At 38.2% G+C, this 20428-nt stretch overlaps 1 protein-coding gene across 10 annotated transcripts in view; it reads left to right on the top strand.

Moving 5' to 3' along the window:
• Window positions 1-20428, top strand: part of CAPRIN2 (caprin family member 2) — a 45106-nt gene that overhangs the window by 18264 nt on the left and 6414 nt on the right. For 5 of the 10 annotated variants that reach the window (XM_036300846.1, XM_036300844.1, XM_036300848.1 and 2 more), the window contains exons 6-16: window positions 169-222; window positions 1569-1651; window positions 3695-3856; window positions 5125-5168; window positions 6111-6788; window positions 10588-10710; window positions 12142-12223; window positions 13508-13563; window positions 16411-16515; window positions 18020-18166; window positions 19835-20003. In XM_036300846.1, coding sequence (XP_036156739.1) covers window positions 169-222; window positions 1569-1651; window positions 3695-3856; window positions 5125-5168; window positions 6111-6788; window positions 10588-10710; window positions 12142-12223; window positions 13508-13563; window positions 16411-16515; window positions 18020-18166; window positions 19835-20003 — 1703 coding nt within the window. The remainder of the gene's footprint in view (window positions 1-168; window positions 223-1568; window positions 1652-3694; window positions 3857-5124; window positions 5169-6110; window positions 6789-10587; window positions 10711-12141; window positions 12224-13507; window positions 13564-16410; window positions 16516-18019; window positions 18167-19834; window positions 20004-20428) is intronic. The other 5 variants (XM_036300847.1, XM_036300854.1, XM_036300845.1 and 2 more) reach the window with 4 other exon arrangements.

Genomic DNA, 20428 nt, shown 5'->3' on the forward strand with positions numbered 1-20428 from the left:
CCCTTCAGTCCACAGGCCGACGCTCTAGCCACTGAGCCAAACTGGTTAGGGCATAACACGGATTTTAAAAAGTAATGACTGATCACCAAGTTTTAACCTTGTGCAAGTGTTAACCATAATACTAATTCTGCATATTCTTAATTTTTTTTTTTTTTGTAATTATCTCAGGCTGTTGTATTACCTGAGAGTCTTTGCCTTTTTACTGCTGTACTTAAAGTGGAGGTAAATAAAATTTAACTTGACCAGTATCATTAACATTTTAAAGGGAGAATTATTTGGTGTTTTTGTGCTGCGAATAAATACTGAGAAACAAATCTGATAATTAAAAATACCAAACCAGCAAATGGAGGCTGCTCAGTCCCCGCCCATCCCCCCCGCATGCTGCCTCCCCCCCCCCCCCCCACACACACACACAGTTATCCATTTTCTATTCTTGCTTTGAAGGAATAAGTTAGCTAATGAACAGCTCTCTAAGCCTTTCTTTGTTAGATATAGGCAATTCCAATGTGGTGTCTGTTAGCTATGCTAGCTAGACACCACATTGGAATAGCCTGTATCTAACTAAGGGTTAGATTTCAACCGCTATTGGAAATCAATCATGTATCAGGAAACCTAATAAAACTCAATTACCTATAGACAGCTGCATATATATATTTTTTTATTCCTATTCTGATAGTCTACTCCATCATCATTACCTGTTTGTTGTCTTCTTTCTCCTACTTCACTTTGGTGGGTTCAGGGAATGTAGCTTTAATATGTGAAATGCAAGTGATTATAATTTGAAAAATAAGCTTCTCTCTTTAAAGTTAAATATAGCTCTTAGTATTTTCATTCCAATGTTCTTTTATGTAGGACATAGGCTTGATAATGAATGCTATGTCATTGACAGTTTTAAGCTCTCTTTGGATTATTCCTTAATAGCTCTATTTGGTAAAAATCCTTATTTTGGTTGTTTTGAGGAAAAGTGCTTACAGTAGAAAACCATAAATGGGCAGTTAGTCATCTTTTGTAAAATTTCCATTTTTCAAAGAGTAAAAAGATAAAATTCACATTGAATGTGTAGACTATTTATGGGTTAATTGTATAAATTTAGACTAGAAGGCTGGTGCATGACATTTGTGCACTTGGGGGGGGGTGGTGTCCCTCAGCCTGGCCTGTGCCCTCTCGCAGTCCAGGACCCCTCAGGGGATGTCCACCTGTCAGCTTAGGCCCGCTCCTCGCAGGGAGCAGTCCTAAGCCGGCAGGCTGACATAGCGGGCTTAACCTGGCAGGCAGACATCCCTTGAGGAGTCCTTAGTGCTGCCGTGGAGGCTGGAGAGGCTCCTGCCACCGCTGCTGTGCTTGCTAGCCATGAGCCCAGCGTCTGGCTGAGCGGTGCTCCCCTTGTGGGAGCACACTGACCATCAAGGGGCAGCTCCTGCATTGAGCGTCTGCCCTTTGGTGGTCAGTGCGTGTCATAGTGACCAGTCATTCAACCGTTTGGTCGATTTGCATATTAGCCCTTTATTATATAGAATATATATGTATCTCTAAAGCCACTTTGTTCTGCTGCTGCTTTTTCTTATCAGTGTTGAAGACCAGATGGAGCAGTCATCCTTGTACTTTTGGGACCTTTTGGAAGGTAGTGAGAAAGCAGTGGTAGGAACGACATGTGAGTTTTCTCTACTCTGGACTTATGCAGTAAATACTAAACTTTATGTCTAGAAGTTTAGAATGATACTGAGGGCTGAAACTGCGTCAGTCCATCAGAACTTACTTGTCTGCAATACTATATTCATCGGGAGAATGATCTCTTTGTTTAGTTCTGCTAAAAGCAGCTGTTGTATAATTGCACTCATTAAAATGAAACCTAGGGAGAGTTTTCAAGTGGAAAGTCACTGTGATTTGGGAACAAGGGCTAACTAAGGTCTAGTGCTAGCTTTAACACTAGAGAAATGGAGACCCTTTTTGAGTTCGGTTCTCTATTCTGAATAGTTGTACCTGTTCTATTTAAGCATTTTAAATCCACACATTGTTAATATCAAGACTTATCTACCAGATTTGCCTCAGAAATATATGAATGGTTTGGCTACATAGTCTAGTGATGCATTGTTGTCTATTGATCTGGAAATGAGCTGGAGAGAAAGAGTTCTTTTGGCTTCCTAAATAGATGTTGGCCCAGTGCCCAAGTACAAAAGGCCAGACATGAAGTACATAGTTTTGTGTACTAGCTTAGGGTAATGAAAACTCATTTGAAGCTAGCAAACATTTTTGTTAATAGTGGTTGCTTCCTTTTTAAAATACCCTAAGTATGTATAACTGTCACGAACTTTCTAAGTCCTTTCAAGTTTTAATCACAGAAATTTATTTCTTGGTTAGAATGCAAAATGATACAAATACTTTGGAAAATCATTTGGCAGTTTTTAAAAATAAAATTAGGCATACACTTGCTATATAACAAAGCAGATATACATCGAATACTCAAGAGAACTGAAAACATATGTTCACATAAGTATTTGTACATGAATGTTCATACCAGCTTTATTCATAATAGCTCCAAACTGAACACAGCCCAGATGTACATCAGTTGATAATTGTTAAACAAAATGTGGTATATCCATATAGTGGAATCTACTCAGCAATAAGAAATGGAATGAAGTATTCATATATGCAACAGCATGGGTGAATCTAAAAATAATTATGTTGAGTGAAATAAGCCAGACAAAAAATGAGCACATATTATATGATTTCATTTATATGAAATTCTAGAAAAGACATAACTAGAGAGCAGGTCAGTGGTTGCCAGGGAGAGGGGGAAGGGGATTGATTACAAGAGGGATATGAAGGAACTTTTTGAGTTGATAAAAATGTTCTGTATCTCTTTCTGGTGGAAGTAACACCAGAAATAACATGACTTTCTGTGCACTTCAAGTGGATGAATTTTTTTGTTTGTAAATTATATCTCAAAGTTGATTTTCTTTTAAAGAAAGACAAAAATCTATGTCATAGTATGCCTATGAAAGGAATAATAGACCCAAATCAAGTGTGGGAACTCAGCTTAATTTGGAATTACGGTTTTAGTAGATATTAAAAATGAAATAGACTTTAAACCTATTCATGGTACAGTGACTTTAACATCATTTTAAGATTTTTCTTGATCATCAAAGGGTGATATACTTTGAGTGACATAAAGTATAACTCGAGTAAAGTCTTAATCATGGAATTTTGTAGTTTAAAAATCTTTTAGAGATTGTCCAAGATAGGGTTTTCTAATAGTTATGTTTGAGGAGCTTTTACTTCTATAAAGCCTTCATGACTTGGGGAAGATAGAGTAATTGCTAGTTATGATGTCTTGGAAGCAGTTGGGAGAAATGACTTCCTTAAGCTCAGGGAATAATGTGTATTTTTGTAAAATATTTGAGACTTTGATAAGGATCTAGGATTTTTAGTCATTTTTCACATAGTAGAAATGGAGGCCTTAAGTGACTTGCTAAACTTTGGGATTCTGATTGTTTGAATTCATATTGATTCAGCCTGACATAAAGATGGGCTGCATATTTATTTTTCATGGTACTGACTAGTTCTTTGGATCCCCTCTAAGGTAGAATGTTGTAATGACACTATAGGATAAAATTATGTTAGGATTTCTATTCCAAATAATTTCCCATGACCTTTTAGGTTATATGATAACTTAATCTTCATCACTTTTTCTTAGACAAACATATGAAAGACCTACTGTCTAAATTGCTGAACTCAGGCTATTTTGAAAGTATCCCAGTTCCAAAAAATGCTCAGGAAAAAGAAGTATCACTGGAGGAAGAAATAAAATCAGAGAAGAGAAAACTGTTATTGAAGACGGAATCTGTCAGAGAGTCAGGTTTGTTGTGCTTTCTGAAATTCTGTATAGTGGTTGCATTTTTAATGCCCACATATGAGACAAATCACTGTGAAATGGTTGCCATGTTTTAATTTGGTAGTGTGTACATGCATGGAAATCTTTACCTGTTGCAGGAAATCTTTACCTCACTTTAGGAAATATCACTAGGTGTTATTACCATGATTTACCTTCTATTAAGAGTGAACCTTACTAGAAATGTTAAGTTACACTTTGTTACAAGAGAGTGTGCTGTTATAATGAGATATTATGGAGTTTGAATCTCTTTGTTAAACTAGTAGTAGGATAATTTCATTTGAAATTGTTTAAAATGTAAATTATAGTACAATCCAATAATGGAGTAGAATAAGAGTGTAAATAACTTAAGATTAACATACTGATTAAGGAAAAAAGTGCCCAAATAAATATAATAATTCCAATCAAGGAAATATGCTCTTCAAAATTTCACTTTACTTGGGAAAGAAATATTTTGAGTAAATGGCACTTTTGCTTTTGTTTGTTGAAGCTGGATTTATTTAAGAAATATCACTTCTGCCTGGCTGCTGTGGCTCAGTGGTTGAGCATCAACCTATGAACTGGGAGGTCACGGTTTGATTCCTGGTCAGGGCACATGCCGGGCTTGCGGACTCTATCCCCAGTGTGGGGCAGGCAGGAGGTGACCGCTCAATGATTCTCTCTCCTCATTATTGTTTCTCTTGCTCTCTTCCTCTCTAATATCAGTTAAAAAATATATATAGATATTTCATATCTATCTATATATATAAGAAGTATCACTTCTAAGGAGGTAGTCCAGGCAGGGTTCTGGAAGCCACTTCTTCTTAGTTCCTAATACGAAATCCAGTGCGTCAGTATCTTCACTCCCTCACCCTCCTCCCAATCTTAAACTGGCTTGTAAGAGGCCTTTAAGGGCTATATTTCAAGCTGAGATGACTAATTATTACCCCATGGATACCGGAGCTGTAATTCCAGCTTGAAACAAGCTGTGTTTGGGGTAAAAGGAGATAATCTTGTTTTCCATCAGAAATCCGTTTTTAACTGTAACTTGACTTTACATGAGGTGAGCCATTAGCTTCAGCTAGCCTCGGACCACAAGCTTTTGACTAACAAACAATAGAATTACTCCTGCTATGAATATACTTAATTTTACTATCTTTTTTTTCTATAACTCCTCTGAGATATGTTGCTAGAATGAATTAGTTGTAATCAGTCTGAAAATGTATAGTTTTCCTATATTTCTTTTATCTTCCCAGAGTCTCTTATGGAATTTACACAGACAGAGATACAACCACAAGAGGTAAGGTACTGAAAGGTCATTTGCTGATTTTGGCTTTTGAGCTTTTGTGTAGCGTTGTGGTTGGAAATTCCTGCCCTGGAGGTATACTACTTAAGCTTGAATCCTGGCTCTGCAGTTTCCTAGCCTACTGACTTTGGGCAAGATACCTATGTCTGTTATCCTTATGCATAAGATGGGATGAGAGTAATGCCTGCCTCATGTGGTTATTGTGAGGATTACAGGAGGCAGCTTAATTTCTACATTGCTTAGAGTTTGGCCTGGCACACAATAACTGCTTGTGTTAGCTGTTATTGTTGTTGGCCTTTGTATTAGAATTTAAAAATGGGTAGAATTTTGCTCTCTCCAAAATTTACTCAGATTAGTAATAGAAGATGGTATTTGTTCTTTTCAAACTGACATTGAAATTCATAGAAACTGGAAAGAATGGGAGAGGCAACATCATAGTATTGACGGATATATAATGGAAATAAAGAAAAGTCTGGTAATTTAAAAAACATAAGTCTTAAGGTTAAGCAATATAACTTTGTTTAGTTGGACTGTCCTCTGCCTTAATGTTTAAGGGTGTCAGGTGAGTAGTCAGAAATATAAACTTTGATGTTTCCAAAGTAGCGATCTATACTTGACTCACCTAAGACTGCTAAGAACTGCACATCATGGTGCCACGTTTACTTGATTCAAGCTCTTTTATCAAGGTTATTCTGACTCTGACAGTCAAATATAGATTGTTACTTTTCAAATATTGAAGTTTGTATTCCTGTTAATTGAGAGGGGAAAGGAATGGACAAAAAAGTAGGACAGTCTTTTCAAGTAGAATAAGAATAGAAATTTCCTGTTAGTAGAGTGGTTCAGACCAATGGACATAGGGATACTAAGAGAGTTCACTATCCCCCTCAGGGTCTTCTATACATTTGGTGACTCAGCACATTTTTTTCTCTGGTCTAGTTTCTTAACAGACGCTACATAGCAGAAGTAGATTATTCAAGCAAACAGCAGGAAGAGCAACCTTGGGAAGCAGATTATGCTAGAAAACCAAATCTCCCCAAATGTTGGGATAAGCTTACTGAACCAGCTGGTGAGGAGAAGAAACAGGAATCCTTCAGGTCCTGGGAGCCTTCTGTTAAACAGCAGGAGCTGGCAAGGCCTGCGGTTTCCTCAGAACAGAGGAAGCAAGAGATGGCCAAGCTCAGGTCCACTCTGCAGGAAGAGCAGAAGAAGCAGGATGTCTCTAAGCCCAAGCCAACTCCTAGCCAGTGGAAGCAAGAAACTCCCAAACCCAAAGCAGGATGCGTTCAAGAGGAACAAAAGAAGCAGGAGACACCAAGGCCTTGGCCAGTTCAACTGCAGAAAGAACAGGATCCAAAGAAGCAAACTGCAAAGTCTTGGACACCTTCCCTGCAGAGCGAACAGGACCTCAGCAAGTCATGGGCCACTCCCATGTGTGAAGAACAGGATGCAAGGCAGGCAGAGACTCCCAAATCCTGGGACAACAATGTGGAGCATCCAAAACACCCTTTAACACCACAATCAAAGACTTCTCCAAAGTCCTGGGGGGTAGCTGCAGGAAGCCTCATACCAAATGACCAGCTGCTGCCCAGGAAGTTTAATGCAGAACCCAAAGATGTGAGTTGATCTCTATCAGTCTGTGCCTGGCAATGTAGACATAAATAAGGAGCTGTGGTAATGATAACTTTAGTTTTCTTTAAAAAAAAAAAAAAAAAAAAAAAAAATCAACAAAACCCATGTTAAATTAATGTGTACAGTATTTCACTTAACTCTTTAATGTGTAATTTATTGTTTTCCCTTGAAAATTAGAAGTAGACCTAGTCAGTCTGTTGAGCCTAACCTGAGATGAAATTTCCACAATGAGGAAATGCTGTTTTAATGCCAAAAATTTAATGACATGATATGACGTCAAAATAGTGGATAGTTGAGACATGACCATAATGTGAACAAGTGAGAGATGTAAATGCATGTCCCAGGTGGGAGACTTGTTATCTTTCACCTGGTCCCTGGGTGACTTTTTCTGACAGAAGTTATATTTTTCTGTCTTCTCTTGCTTCTCTTTTACTCATTCGTAGTCACTCAGATTAGCCTGTACTCTTTGAAGAAGGTACATGGTGGTTGCAGATATCCTGTAGTTGGAGAAAGGAAAATAAGAAGACTTATGATGTACAATCCTTTTATACAGTGCTAGTTAGTGTTATATTTTTATTAAATTGTAATTTATGTTCCATTATTTAAATGCAAACTTGGTCCCACCTTGTTTGCTAAGCAGTGTGAATGTTTTATCCTCCCAGTGTTCTTTCTCTCTAGTGCTGTTCCTTACACTTCCATGCCATTTTAGCCAAAAGTTTTCGGATAAACCTTTGGTGCTCCAACAGTGTGAAAAACATTTTGCTTGGGGAAATCAAAGCATTGCATTTTATAAATTAGGGGCCCGGTGCACGAAATTCATGCACAGGGGGTGGGTCCCTCAGCCCTACCTGCACCCTCTCCAATCTGGGAGCCCTCAGGGGAGCCCTCTCCAATCCGGGAGTTTCTGTCCGTCTTTGCAATCATATGAGCGAATTGTCTGAGACACCAACCCAGTTTGGTTTGTTGCTCACAGAATAATAGAGGCTTTTTTTTCCTTTGCTCCATTGGTGGAGATTTTCTAGAAGTTGCAGGATATCTTCCTTTTAATTTTTCCTCGATACTCTGACTTTACTTATGTCTCTCACCTTTGCTTTCCCTCCATCCCCCACCGCAACAGTAACTGGCTCCAGGCTCACTTTGCTCTAGTGTCTAGGACAGTGATGGCGAACCTTTTGAGCTCGGCGTGTCAGCATTTTGAAAAACCCTAACTTAACTCTGCTGCCGTGTCACATATAGAAATTTTTTGATATTTGCAACCATAGTAGAACAAAGATTTATATTTTTGATATTTATTTTATATATTTAAATGCCATTTAACAAAGAAAAATCAACCTAAAAAATTAGTTTGCGTGTCACCTCTGACATGCGTGTCATAGGTTCGCCATCACTGGTCTAGGAGATCCCACAATGTGTCTGCCACCAGAACTACGATTTCTAGCATTCCTGGTGCTCCCTGCACTCCGGGCTTCCGTTTCTGGTCCAGGGGCTGCAGAAACCAAAAGGACTGAGAAGTCCAGCCACCCCCAGGTCGGGCTGACAGGACCGGACACTCCAGTGGCATCCCCGGGACCCCGGCTGCTCGGCACCTGCACGCATGTGTCAGATTAATTTGCATACTCCTGATTGGCTGTGGGTGTCGCAGAGAGATGGTCAATTTACATATTTCTCTATTATTAGTATAGATTACCCCTACCTCCGTCCTATCCTTTTTTTTAAAAATTTCTTTATTGGTTAAGGTATTACAAATGTGTCCTCATCCCCCATTAACCCCCAATCTCTCCCCCTCCCCCCACTCATGCTCTCATCCCCCTGTTGTCCGTGCCCATTGGTTTGGCTTATATGCATGCATACAAGTCCTTTGGTTGATCTCTTCCCCTTACTCCCACCCTCCCCTACTTCCCCTCTGGGGATTGATAGTCTGATCGCTGTTTCTCTGTCTTTGTATCTGTCCCTGTTCATCAGTCTTACGTTGTTCTCTATATTCCTCTATATTTCTCTATTATTAGTATAGATTACCCCTACCTCCATCCTACCCTTGAAGGGAATTTTAGAGTTTACTGTCTCCTTCTGCTCTCCTCTATTCCTCTTTCTTCAGGTGCTAATATTAATTTTCACTTCTTCCTGACCCTGCAGAAGATTGATAGTGTTATTTCACTAATCAGATATCACCCATAGTAATTGTAATATATCATTTTGAGAAACTTATATTTAAAAACCAAGTTTTTGCCGGGCCAGTGTGTCTCAGTGGTTGAGCGTCAACCTATGAACCAGGAGGTCCAGGTTTGATTCCTGGTCAAGGGCACATGCCTGGGTTGTGGGCTCAATCCCAGTGTGGGGTGTGCAGGAGGCAGCTGATCAATGATCCTCTCTCATCACTGATGTTTCTCTCTCTCCCTTTCCTCTCTGAAATCAATACAAATATATTTTTTTAAAAAACCCTCAATGCTGATTTAAAACACCCAACTTAAAATTCCACTGGGTATAGCAGTGTTGAGCCTTTATCATACCAGAATATTGATACCATGACATTTGCAGAATAATTTGAAATCAGGGGTGTTTAGTTGTAAAGGTCAGAACTGATTTAATTTGCCTTTATGGCACAGCATTATACTGAAGTTGCAAGGTCTCTCAGTGTCTGACAGGACACCTCTGTGTATAATTCAATATTTGTCTCTCTGTCTGTCTTGCAAGCTCAGCTGTCAGAACACGAGTAAGTACAGTCAAGGGCAAAATAGGGTTCACAAAAGACTAGATAACATGAAATTAAACACTAATGCTCATACTTTTCTCCTAAAGGAGCTTTTCATTCATTCACGTTGGGTCTATTAACTCTTATTTTATGGGATACTTTGATCAATTGAGCTGTGTGACTACTGAATACTAGTACATTAAAAGTTGGAGAAGAGGTGCTGGAGGGGCGAGGCATGCTGACAGCTGTAAGAAGTAACTATAAACAGGTTTAATTCAGGGTGTGCAGCAATCTAAAGCAACTTAGCATGAGGGCTAACCACCTTATAAAAACCATTAGCCCCTCAAAGTATACTTACTTTATAACAAAACATAATAGTGTATTTCTTCAATTGTAGGATATATGTATACATTTTTACATTATTCATGTTTCTGAAATCAGATACATCTTAAAAATGGGAAGTATATTTAATGTAGTAGTAGTAATTTTTTCCATAGGAAAAAAAAATCATTGGTGTGTCTCACAGCCACTGGCATCTTGGCCTAGAAGACATACAGTAATTGAAGTCCACAATGAAAGAACTTCCTTTCAAGCCCTGTTATTTTGGGTCTTCTCTTTGTTTTAATTTTTAAATATTTTTATTGATTTCAGAGAGGAAGGGAGAGGGGGAGAGAGGTAGAGACATCAGTGATGAGAGAGAATCATTTATCGGCTGCCACCTGTACGCCCCACACTGGGGATAGAGCCTGAAACCCAGGCATGTGCCTCGACCAGAATCGAACTGTGACCTCCTGGTTCACAGGTTGATGCTCACCCACTGAGCCATCATGGCCGGGCCTTGGGTCTTCTCTTTAAAAAGAGGATGTTTTAGAAAGATTTCCATTAAGTTATTCTGAAAGGGGGAAAAGTATTTAAAGTTTGATTAAATTATTTAGAAAATGCATTTAGGTGGAAATTCTTTACCTGAGATAAATATGATAAATGAGCATTGGTATGTGTTTTGATTTCATTTAGATGTAATAACAAGCCAAGATTCCTAAATTAGGTTATCGAACTTGAATTTTACTCTTAATACATTATGGATTTGTCTTGTAGGTGCCTAAGCCCATGCATCAGCCTGTAGGTTCTTCCTCTCCTCTTCCAAAGGATCCAGTATTGAGGAAAGAAAAACTGCAGGATCTGATGACCCAGATTCAAGGAACCTGTAACTTTATGCAAGTATGAGTCATTATTGTATAAGTCATTATTGAATGAATCTTAAATTATATTCATGGGGCTACTTGCTTCTGACCTGAAGCATTATAATGAGGTTGTTAAGAGCATAGATTCTGGCATTCCAGAATGAGCACAATTCCTGGCTCTGCCACTTCCTAGCTCTGAGAGTTTAGGCAAGCTACTGCCTCGGTTTCCTTTAAGAATTAGGGTAATAGTTTCTATTTCTTTTTCTTGTAAGAAAATGAATTAAACATGTAAAAAGCTTACAGTGGTTTTTATAGCTATGGATCACCAGTAGTTTTCACTGAGATTGTGAGAACCTACTCTATGCTTGGTATTTTGGTAAGTGCCCTATGTAGAGAAAATCATAAGACATTCATAGCCTTTAAGGAGCTTAGATTCTAGTTGTATAAGATTGTGAACACCGCCAAAACCGGTTTGACTCAGTGGATAGAGCGTCGGCCTGCGGACTGGGGGGTCCCAGGTTCGATTCCGGTTAAGGGCATGTACCTGGGTTGAGGGCACATCCCCAGTAGGAGATGTGCAGGAGGCAGCTGATTGATGTTTCTCTCTCATCGATGTTTCTGACTCTCTGTCTCTCTCCCTTCCTCTCTGTAAAAAATCAATAAAAAATATATTAAAAAAAAAAAAAGATTGTGAACATGTGTTAAGCCAATAGTTAAATGTTAAATTGTGTCAAAAAGACTCTTGCAGAATTTCAGAATTAGTGTGATATTACTGAGGGATGAAGTAGACAAATGTGTAGTAAAAAGATCTTGAGCTTGGAATTAGGTCCCTGTTTTAATCCCACTTCTACCAGTTTACCAGCGGTAGAATCTATGGCAAGTTATTTCGCTTCCACCCCTCTACTTATTTGTACAATGGGGGAATTGCTTATCCTTCATATTATCTAAAGATAAAGAACTAAAATGATCACTGCAAGTGTGCAGCTTAAGTATTCAAAATGTTGGAAACATTCCTGGGAGAACCAAGATAGGCAGATGGCAGAAGAGAAAGGCTTCTCCTCATGAAAGTATTTAGTGCCATGAGCTAGTGTAGTGGTTGAGACAAGATAATTAGACCCTCTCATTGTTCGGGTTAATAAAAACGAGGGTTCAGTCTCTTCTAGGATTAATGCCTAATTGTTTAAGACCTCAAGTCAGGAGTTTTGTTTTCTTTTCCAGGGCAGGCCTTAGAATTACTATTGTAGTTTTAAAACTTGACACAGTCTTAAAGTTTGACAATTACTTTAGTTTTTCATTTTAACTCTTAATTTCTGCTTCTGTAAAGTCTTAAGTTATTAACCTTCTGAGATAGTTATTAGCTAGATTCCTATACCTAATAAGCTATGGACAACATCATGAATCATTTAATGGCAATAGCTCTTAAATGAATAACCTTTGTTTCTATTCATTATTCAAAACTTGGCTTTAGGAATCTATTCTGGATTTTGACAAACCTTCAAGTGCAATTCCATCCTCACAGCTGCCTTCTGTTACTCCAGGGAACACAGCAGGTATGTAATCATTCTTGAGACTTGGAACAAAGAGCTGTAGGTCTAGCAATTAATTCTTTTACAAGTAATTTTATTCTAGATATCGTAAGGGTTAAACTATGTCCATATGTTAATTTATTCTAAGTATCCATGTATTATCAGTCATATATGGGTAAATTCCCATTAAGATATTTGCATTTTAGAAAAAGTCTCCAGATGGGTGAATGGAAATGCACAATAGCTGTTTTTGCAGTTTTTTCTGTTCTTGGAGTGAATTCTGAGTAGAACTTGCTTGACCCCTTTCAGCTGTATAAATCTAGCCTTGAGGCTCTTGGATCCTGACTATGAGTGAAGTTGCCTCAGTGATAATTAGTATACTGAGTAACGTAGTAATTAATGATGGAGCCTAGATTTGAATCTGGTCTGATGCTTCAAACTTTAGGCCTTTTGCTCTATACTAGTTTATCTCAGGGGAAGGGTGATATAATCAAAGACATAGCCCAGCTGTAGTAAGATTATACAGCAATTCCTGGCTGAAGTAAGGAAAAACTAGAGTAATTAACAAAACTGATGGACATTAACAAGGAAAAACCAAACTGAAACCAGGTAACTGAAAAGTACATTAATATGCATGATCAAAGAGGGGAAAAAACCCTCAAGAGACAGATGACCCAGCTAAGATTTACTTTGAAACTTACATGAATAAATTAATTACTGTTCATGATAGTTCAGATTTATCTTTTCAGATTACTACTACCGATCATTTTTATTTATTTATCTTTTATAAGCATTCTTTTTAAAAAATATATTTTATTCATTTCAGAGAGAAAGAGAGAGGGAGAGAGAGATGGAAACATCAGTGATGAGAGAGAATCATTGATGGGCTGCCTCCTGCACGCCCATACTGGGGATTGAGCCTGCAACCTGGGCATGTGCACTGACCCACAGGGAATCGAACCGTGACCTCCTGGTTCACAGGTCAACACTCAACCACTGAGCCACGCTGGCTGGGCTTACCTGTTATTTTTAAAAGTCATATTTCTGTTTTTTTGGAGGCCTTGATATGCTGCTTCTGCCCATTTAACCTTGAAATATTATGTATCACAGATGGGACTAGTATCCTCCTCCTCTACATTTTCTCTGACTCTTTGTAGCGCTCTAATAGAAAACTCACGATGGACTTGAGACTAGTCTTTTCAGCTATTTTTTTTTTTTTGTAAAGTATAAACTTTAGTTTCCACCCAGTTGATATGCATAAACATTTCTCCTCGCTCAGTGGTTTACTATTGATTTCACTCTTTGCAGCAACTACAGAACAAAATCTAACCAGTCAAAATGATTTTCTTCAAGAGCCATTACAGGTAACTTCTCCAGATTAATCTTTCATTTACTCTTCTTTGGTATTTAGGGGAAAAAACTCTTACTTTGGCAAGAATGACCAGACTTAGTGATTCTAATATACATGTCTAGTTTTTAGATTCAGTACCACCAGTCCTCAAAAGATTCCCTAATGACCAAGGGGAAGACATAAATTATAACGGAGGAAGCTGGTTGACTTAGTAAGGAAAGAGCACACCTGAAGAATCTAGCGGTACCTTGTCTGGGAATTTTCCTTTGCTACTGAGCTACCGAAGTAACTTAATATAGCAGCATAGTAAAGTGTCTAAAGAAAGAAACTGATTTTTTAAAATTCATGGTTAGCCATTGCCCCCTCCCCCAAATAGTTAACATTCTGAGGAACTAATTTTAACAGAACTTAGAGATATAAAGGGACCAGATCATTGATGCCTGTAAATGCCACATTGCATTTCCATCAATGGTAAGTTCAAGTTTTCTGGTCATTATCTTTTTAAAATATTTTCTCTGGATCCCTCTGAAAGCCTTATTGGCAATTTTCTTGATAGTAGCTACTTTGATAGTATATTAAATATTTTAACCAGGTGGGTCAATAATTGTCTTTCTTTTCAAAAACTTCTGAGAAAATCATATCATTTGCTTACAGTGTGACACTGGTTTATATTTATTTTAATAAGGTCTGGCTCCATTTTCAAACTGTGTTTGTTGGGCAAGGTCTCTCACTCCAGTCACTGCTGTAACTAACGAGCTCCATTTTATCTGTTTAGCTATTAGGGTTCCATTGACAAATTAGTTACATTTTTTTTTGGAAAGCCACTGGCCTGGTATAGTAGTTCTGGTCTGTAACATTATGTTTACTCATCAACACTTAAAATGACCTTCAGCTGGTGTACTTAAAGAGCAATAATTTGGAATTAAGAATTGCCATCATTTCTAAATAAATACTAATGCAAAAACGTTTATCTTTTTTGTTAAGTGAACCTTTTAACTAAAATTCAAGTCTTTTAAATCTTAACTATCGAATGGCCTGAGTCGCCTTCACTTAGCATCTGTGAATCTTTCTGTGACTAGAGCCTCGGTATGCCTCCACCATAGCCAGTCCCACTTCTTTAGGGCAGTTGTCTAGGAGAGGGCCAGAAGAAAGGCCCCGTTTTAGAAACTCTCCAGTCTCATAATAGTTCTAATATTTTGGTCAGATCCAAATTGTACCTATTTATTTAGTTATATAAAATGTAAAGGATATATATATATATATATATATATATATATATATATATATATATATTTTTTCCATAAGGCCTTTTGTCAACTTGGCCCCCCCCCCCCCCATCTCCTTCCCAAGAAGTGTTATATCGTGGTGACTCCTTTTAGAAGGTCATTGAACCATAACTGTTTTTTTTTTTAAAATATATTTTATTGATTTTTTACAGAGAGGAAGGGAGAGAGATAGAGAGCCAGAAACATTAATGAGAGAGAAACATCGATCAGCTGCCTCCTGCACATCCCCCACTGGGGAAATGCCCGCAACCCAGGTACATGCCCTTGACCGGAATCGAACCTGGGACCCCTCAGTCCGCAGGCCGACGCTCTATCCACTGAGCCAAACCGGTCTCGGCGAACCATAACTGGTTTGATATTGGTTTCCATTAATTAGTTTCCAGTTCACCTGTTTTATTGCTTGGGCTTCTGAGAACCGCACCCATGCATTTAGGTAAAAGGAGTTGATTCACTGATATTTAAGACCTTGTGGGTCTCTCTCCATTATATCTAATACCTGTTGTACCATCGAATTCATAGCCACTCTCTTAGTTTTTTTTTTTTTTTTTTTAAAGGGGAGAATGATGATTTTTATTTTTTTTAAAATATATTTTATTGATATTTTTAGAGAGAGGAAGGGAGAGGGATAGAGAGTTAGAAACTTCGATGAGAGAGAAACATCGATCAGCTGCCTCCTGCACACCCCCTACTGGGGATGTGCCCGAAACCAAGGTATATGCCCTTGACCGGAATCGAGCCTGGGACCCTTGAGTCCGCAGGCCGATGCTCTATCCACTGAGCCAAACCGGTTAGGCCTCTCTCTTAGTTTTCTATTGGTTACAGTTGTCACAGCCTTAGTTCTTACTCTGCTTTTTCCTAATTTTTATTTTATAACTATTATTAGCTTTAATTGTTTTTGTTAGAATTTTGATGCCATTGTGATTTATACAGAGCTTATCCTTTCTATTTATATTTCTACCTACCTCTTTAAGATCCTGAGAGTACTCAGAGTAAAAACATAGTTACTATGATCCCTGGCAGAGCTATGCCTAGAGTGTTAAATGCGCCCTGAGCTCATCTTCCAGTGAATTGCTATTGAGTGCCAGAGTGAAAATCTAGCCCCACGTTTCCAGGGCCAAGAATCTTGATAAGTGAAGATGGGGATTAGATGTGCCCTTTGGCGACCAGGCCTGGAAAGGCAATGTAGCTGACTGCTTGGGTTTGAATCTCAGCTCTGCCACTTAATTTTGTGTGATCTTGGGTAAATGATTTAATCTTTCTTTTCCTCTGCCTGATTGTCAATAAAATGAGGATAGTAGTGTTCAAAGCCCTCACACTATCCAGGAAGTGGGAAAAGTACTTATTCCTATTAAATTTTTAATCAAGGATTCATGTTAAAAGTCTTGGGTGCCCTCTAAAAGAACAGTAAACAAACAAAACTAAAAGCTTACTGTTGGATTAGATGTTAGAGTGTGTGAAGTATTTAGCATTAGTGAGCTCTCAATGACAATAACTTATTAGGAAGCCCAAGGCCCAAGAAATAGAATGTGAACAAAATGTGCCTTTTATAAAGTTTTATGTCTTCCTGTGTCCAGACTGCTGTTTCTCCAGTTACCAGTAGCTCAAGTGCTTGCTTGGTTACTACTGACCAGGCTTCTTCGGGATCTGAGACAGAGTTTATGCCCACAGAGACCCCAGAGGTAATAATGAGAGACTGATTGTCTCAATTCATTTTATGAATTACATGCACGATCCATTAAACAATGTGACATTTATACTGTACTACCATATTGCTTTCTGTAGGTGTTGTGGTCCTGGAACTTATGCAGGTAGCTTTATGGTGGCTTTGCTATAAAGTAGACTTACTAGAGTCTTGCTTTATCAGATACAATAAATTTGTCCAAATTGCTAGTGTCAAAAAAGATGAAAATTTTTAGGTAGGATTAGGTCAAGTTTCTTGCTATATTTATATTGAAGAAATTCTGAGAAGAAAAATCTTTTTATTCATATAACTGGGAACACTCAATAACTCTATAGTGCTGCTATTAGCGTTTATTCAATTGGAATGATTTACATTCTCTTTTTGCCTAATTTTGTCAAAAGTATTTTACAATATTTTTACTTTCAATTCTAAAGTGATTTTTTGTTTTGCTAATAGTTTCAGTACTAGTAAATCCTTAAATAGATATAGCAAGATAGGATGATTTTGGGCTTTATTTTGGTATTAATATATCAACTCAGGTTTCATTGTGTATGTGTTTTTTTTTTTGAACTATTGTATAAGAATGTGTATTTTTTACAGAATATAAGAAAATATAGATGAACTTTAGTTTTTGTGGTACTGACATGGTCTAAATTGAAATTACTTGTTTCCTCGTTTTAAGAAGACAAAGTATTTGTTACCAAGCGAGTCATAGCTGTCTGCTTTATAACCTCATTGGGATTGAATTTTGGTAATTTTTTATGCCTTCTCTTAGATAAGAATTATTTAAATCAGATCAAGCTTGATTTTGTTAGGCAGCTGACTTAGAAGTCCACTAATAAGATTTTTAAATAGGAAAATGTTAACACTAACTCAGGAAGTAACCCAAGGTTTTCTAAAGCCTAATTCTACTGAATGAATTTGATATAATTTAGACTTTTAACTTAATGGAAAATACCATTTCACAGTTTGAAAAGGACTAGATACTCCTGAAAAGTCCAGTCCCTCATCTGTTAGACCCGTGGTTTGCAAACCACGGCTCGTGAGCCACATGTGGCTCTTTGGCTCCTTGAATGTGGCTCTTCCACAAAATACCATGTGCGGGTGTGCATGTACAGTGCGATTGAAACTTCATGGCCCATGCGCAGAAGTCGGTATTTTGTGGAAGAGCCGGTATTTTGTGGAAGAGCCACACTGAAGGGGCCAAAGAGCCGCATGTGGCTCGCGAGCTGCAGTTTGCCGAGCCGCAGTTTGCCGACCATTGTGTTAGACTGATTATTGGTGAGACTCTTTCGCTTAGTCAGCCAGCTGGGTGAAGCAGACGCTAGTGTGCATCCTCAGCAGATGAGGTTTGGAGTTGTAAGCAGAAGCTATTCTTTTGCATTCCTGTGTCCAGCTGTCATCCTGTAGAACTTGCTGACTTACGCTGGTCTGGGTTTAGGGTATGTGAACTGCTTGCTGTACGGGAGGTGATTGGCTGATGCTGCATTTCTCCTCCCCAGGCAGCAGTTCCCCCAAGCAAACAGCCATCTTCACTGGCTTCTCCAAACTCTCCCATGTCAAAGGGCCCTGAACAGGGCTTCCCGTCACCTCCAGCAAGTAGTAGTTCAGTAACCATTGGCACAGCGCCCTTTCAAGCCATGCAGACAGTGAGTATGAACCGAGAATGATGATTGCAATTCATTATTCCTGTTAAAAAGCCATTGTTTCTCTTACATCTGTTATTGGTTACCAGGTGAATAAATCTGCCATTGGGTTACTCTTATTCGGGCTGGTAGAGTTTACATTTGTCCGGTGGAAATATTGTTTGTGTTGGTGGAGTAAAACCTCAAGAATTTTGATGGGTGTTTTATTGGAGCATTTCCCCCTGTGTGAAAATCAGTAGCAGGCAAAGCTGAGGACCCCTAGGAAACAAATGAATGGTGTGGGTGAGGAATATAATTTTGCATGAACATCTAAATAATACCAACCATTTCTTTTTTTAAAATATATTTTTATTTTTATTTAAAAATGTTTTTATTGATTTCAGAGGGAGGAAGGGAGAGGGAGAGAGAGACAGAAACATCAATGATGAGAGAGAATCATTGATTGGCTGCCTCTTGCATGCCTTGTCCTAGGGATGGAGCCCACACCCTGGTCATTGCCTTGACCGGGAATCGCACCATGACCTCCTGTTTATGGATGAACGCTCAACCATCGACCAACACTGGCCGGGCCTATACTAACCATTTCTAATATCATACTAGTGATGTTCCATTGCATCAAAACCAGACACAGAGGACACAGACCGGGGTGTTCTATCATTGTTGAAACTTTCATTTGATTTAATCTTGATCTCGTGTGTAAGTTTTTAGAGAATTATTCAGATAGGTGTGGTATTTTGGATCACAAATTAAAATTGTAATCTAAATATTTTTAGAGTACTATTACATCTAGGTTTCTATGTTCTTTAAAAATGGAATAGTATAAAACAGTTTTAGGAAAAGACCCACAAAAAGTCTGAGGCAATAAGTACCTTTCCTGATGGTGCTTAATGTCCCATTCCAGGTTCTTTGAGTGACAGTAGTGGGGCCAGTGGAGTGGCGATGGAAAATAGGCACAATGCAGGGAGATAGGCTGGTGAATTCAGAGTCCTGAATTCACTGATCTTATTACTTCCTGCGTGGCCATTTAGAACAGCTTAGTTTCTTTGCTTTCCCTCTTTCCCTCTCAGCCCATCTTGCACAGAATTGCCACATTGGTTTTGCTAACTTTTTTCTATTCCTAATTAAAAGCAAACAGCGATCCATTACAGAATAAAATGGAAAGTCCTTTGTCCGAAACTCAATAACTTCTGAAGTCTGGTATAACCTGTCAAACTAGTCCCCTGTGCTTGCCTTGTACATTCTTGCCACAATACCTTTTTGCTCATGCCAATCTGTTTTCTCCACCTGTTTGAATTCTATCTAGTACAAATTGGTATTCGTTTGTTCATTCACTCACTCATTCATTCATTAAAAAACAGGTGTTTTATGGAGCCAACTTGACCACAACCTTGCCAACACTTGGATTTTCTGTTTTTTAAAAACAATAGCCATCCTAATGGGTATGATGAAGTAGTATCTCAGTGTAATTTTGATTTCTATTTCCCTAATAACTAATGATGTTGAGCATTTTTTATGTGCTTATTGGTCATGAATCTTCTTTGGAGAAATGTTTATTCAAGTCCTTTGCCATCAAATACAAGTTTTTGAATGTTGCCGAGTTTTGCTGGATGTCACCCTTAATTATTTTTTATGAAACTTTGCAAATGACTCAGCATACCTTTGTCTTTTAAGGTATTTAATGTTAATGCACCTCTGCCTCCACGGAAAGAACAAGAAATAAAAGAATCCACCTATTCACCTGGCTACAATCAAAGTTTTACCACAGCAAGTACACAAACACCACTACAGTGCCAACTGCCAGCCATCCACGTGGAACAAACTGTTCTTTCTCAAGAGACTGGTAAGATCTTGGTGTATGGTATTTGAAGACTTAGATGACAGCTAATTGGAAAGCAACTCTGTAGTGATACTTTAGCAGTTCTTTCCCGAGCAGTAAGCATTATCTCTTTACATGTTCAATGTTGACAAATATTTGATGCTTTTTCCTCTGTTAAGTTCACCATTTTAACTTTTGTAAAAGTGGAAATTAGTTGACTTAGATAAATATATAAGCTCATATTTTTAAATCTGATTGTGTTGATTGCCATAGACAGTGGTTGAGGTAGATAGGGCATTGTCCAGTTGCTTTTATGAAGGTTTTGAAACCATTCTGTTAACTCTTTTAGCAAAGACAGATGGTTATTTGGTCTTTGCTCTCTCCTTTTGTCTTACAATAAAAGCATTGGTTAATAAGACAATATAACTTAGTATGCTTATTTCACTGTT

The sequence above is a fragment of the Myotis myotis genome, unplaced genomic scaffold (assembly GCF_014108235.1).
Source record: "Myotis myotis isolate mMyoMyo1 unplaced genomic scaffold, mMyoMyo1.p scaffold_m19_p_3, whole genome shotgun sequence".
NCBI lineage: Eukaryota > Metazoa > Chordata > Mammalia > Chiroptera > Vespertilionidae > Myotis > Myotis myotis.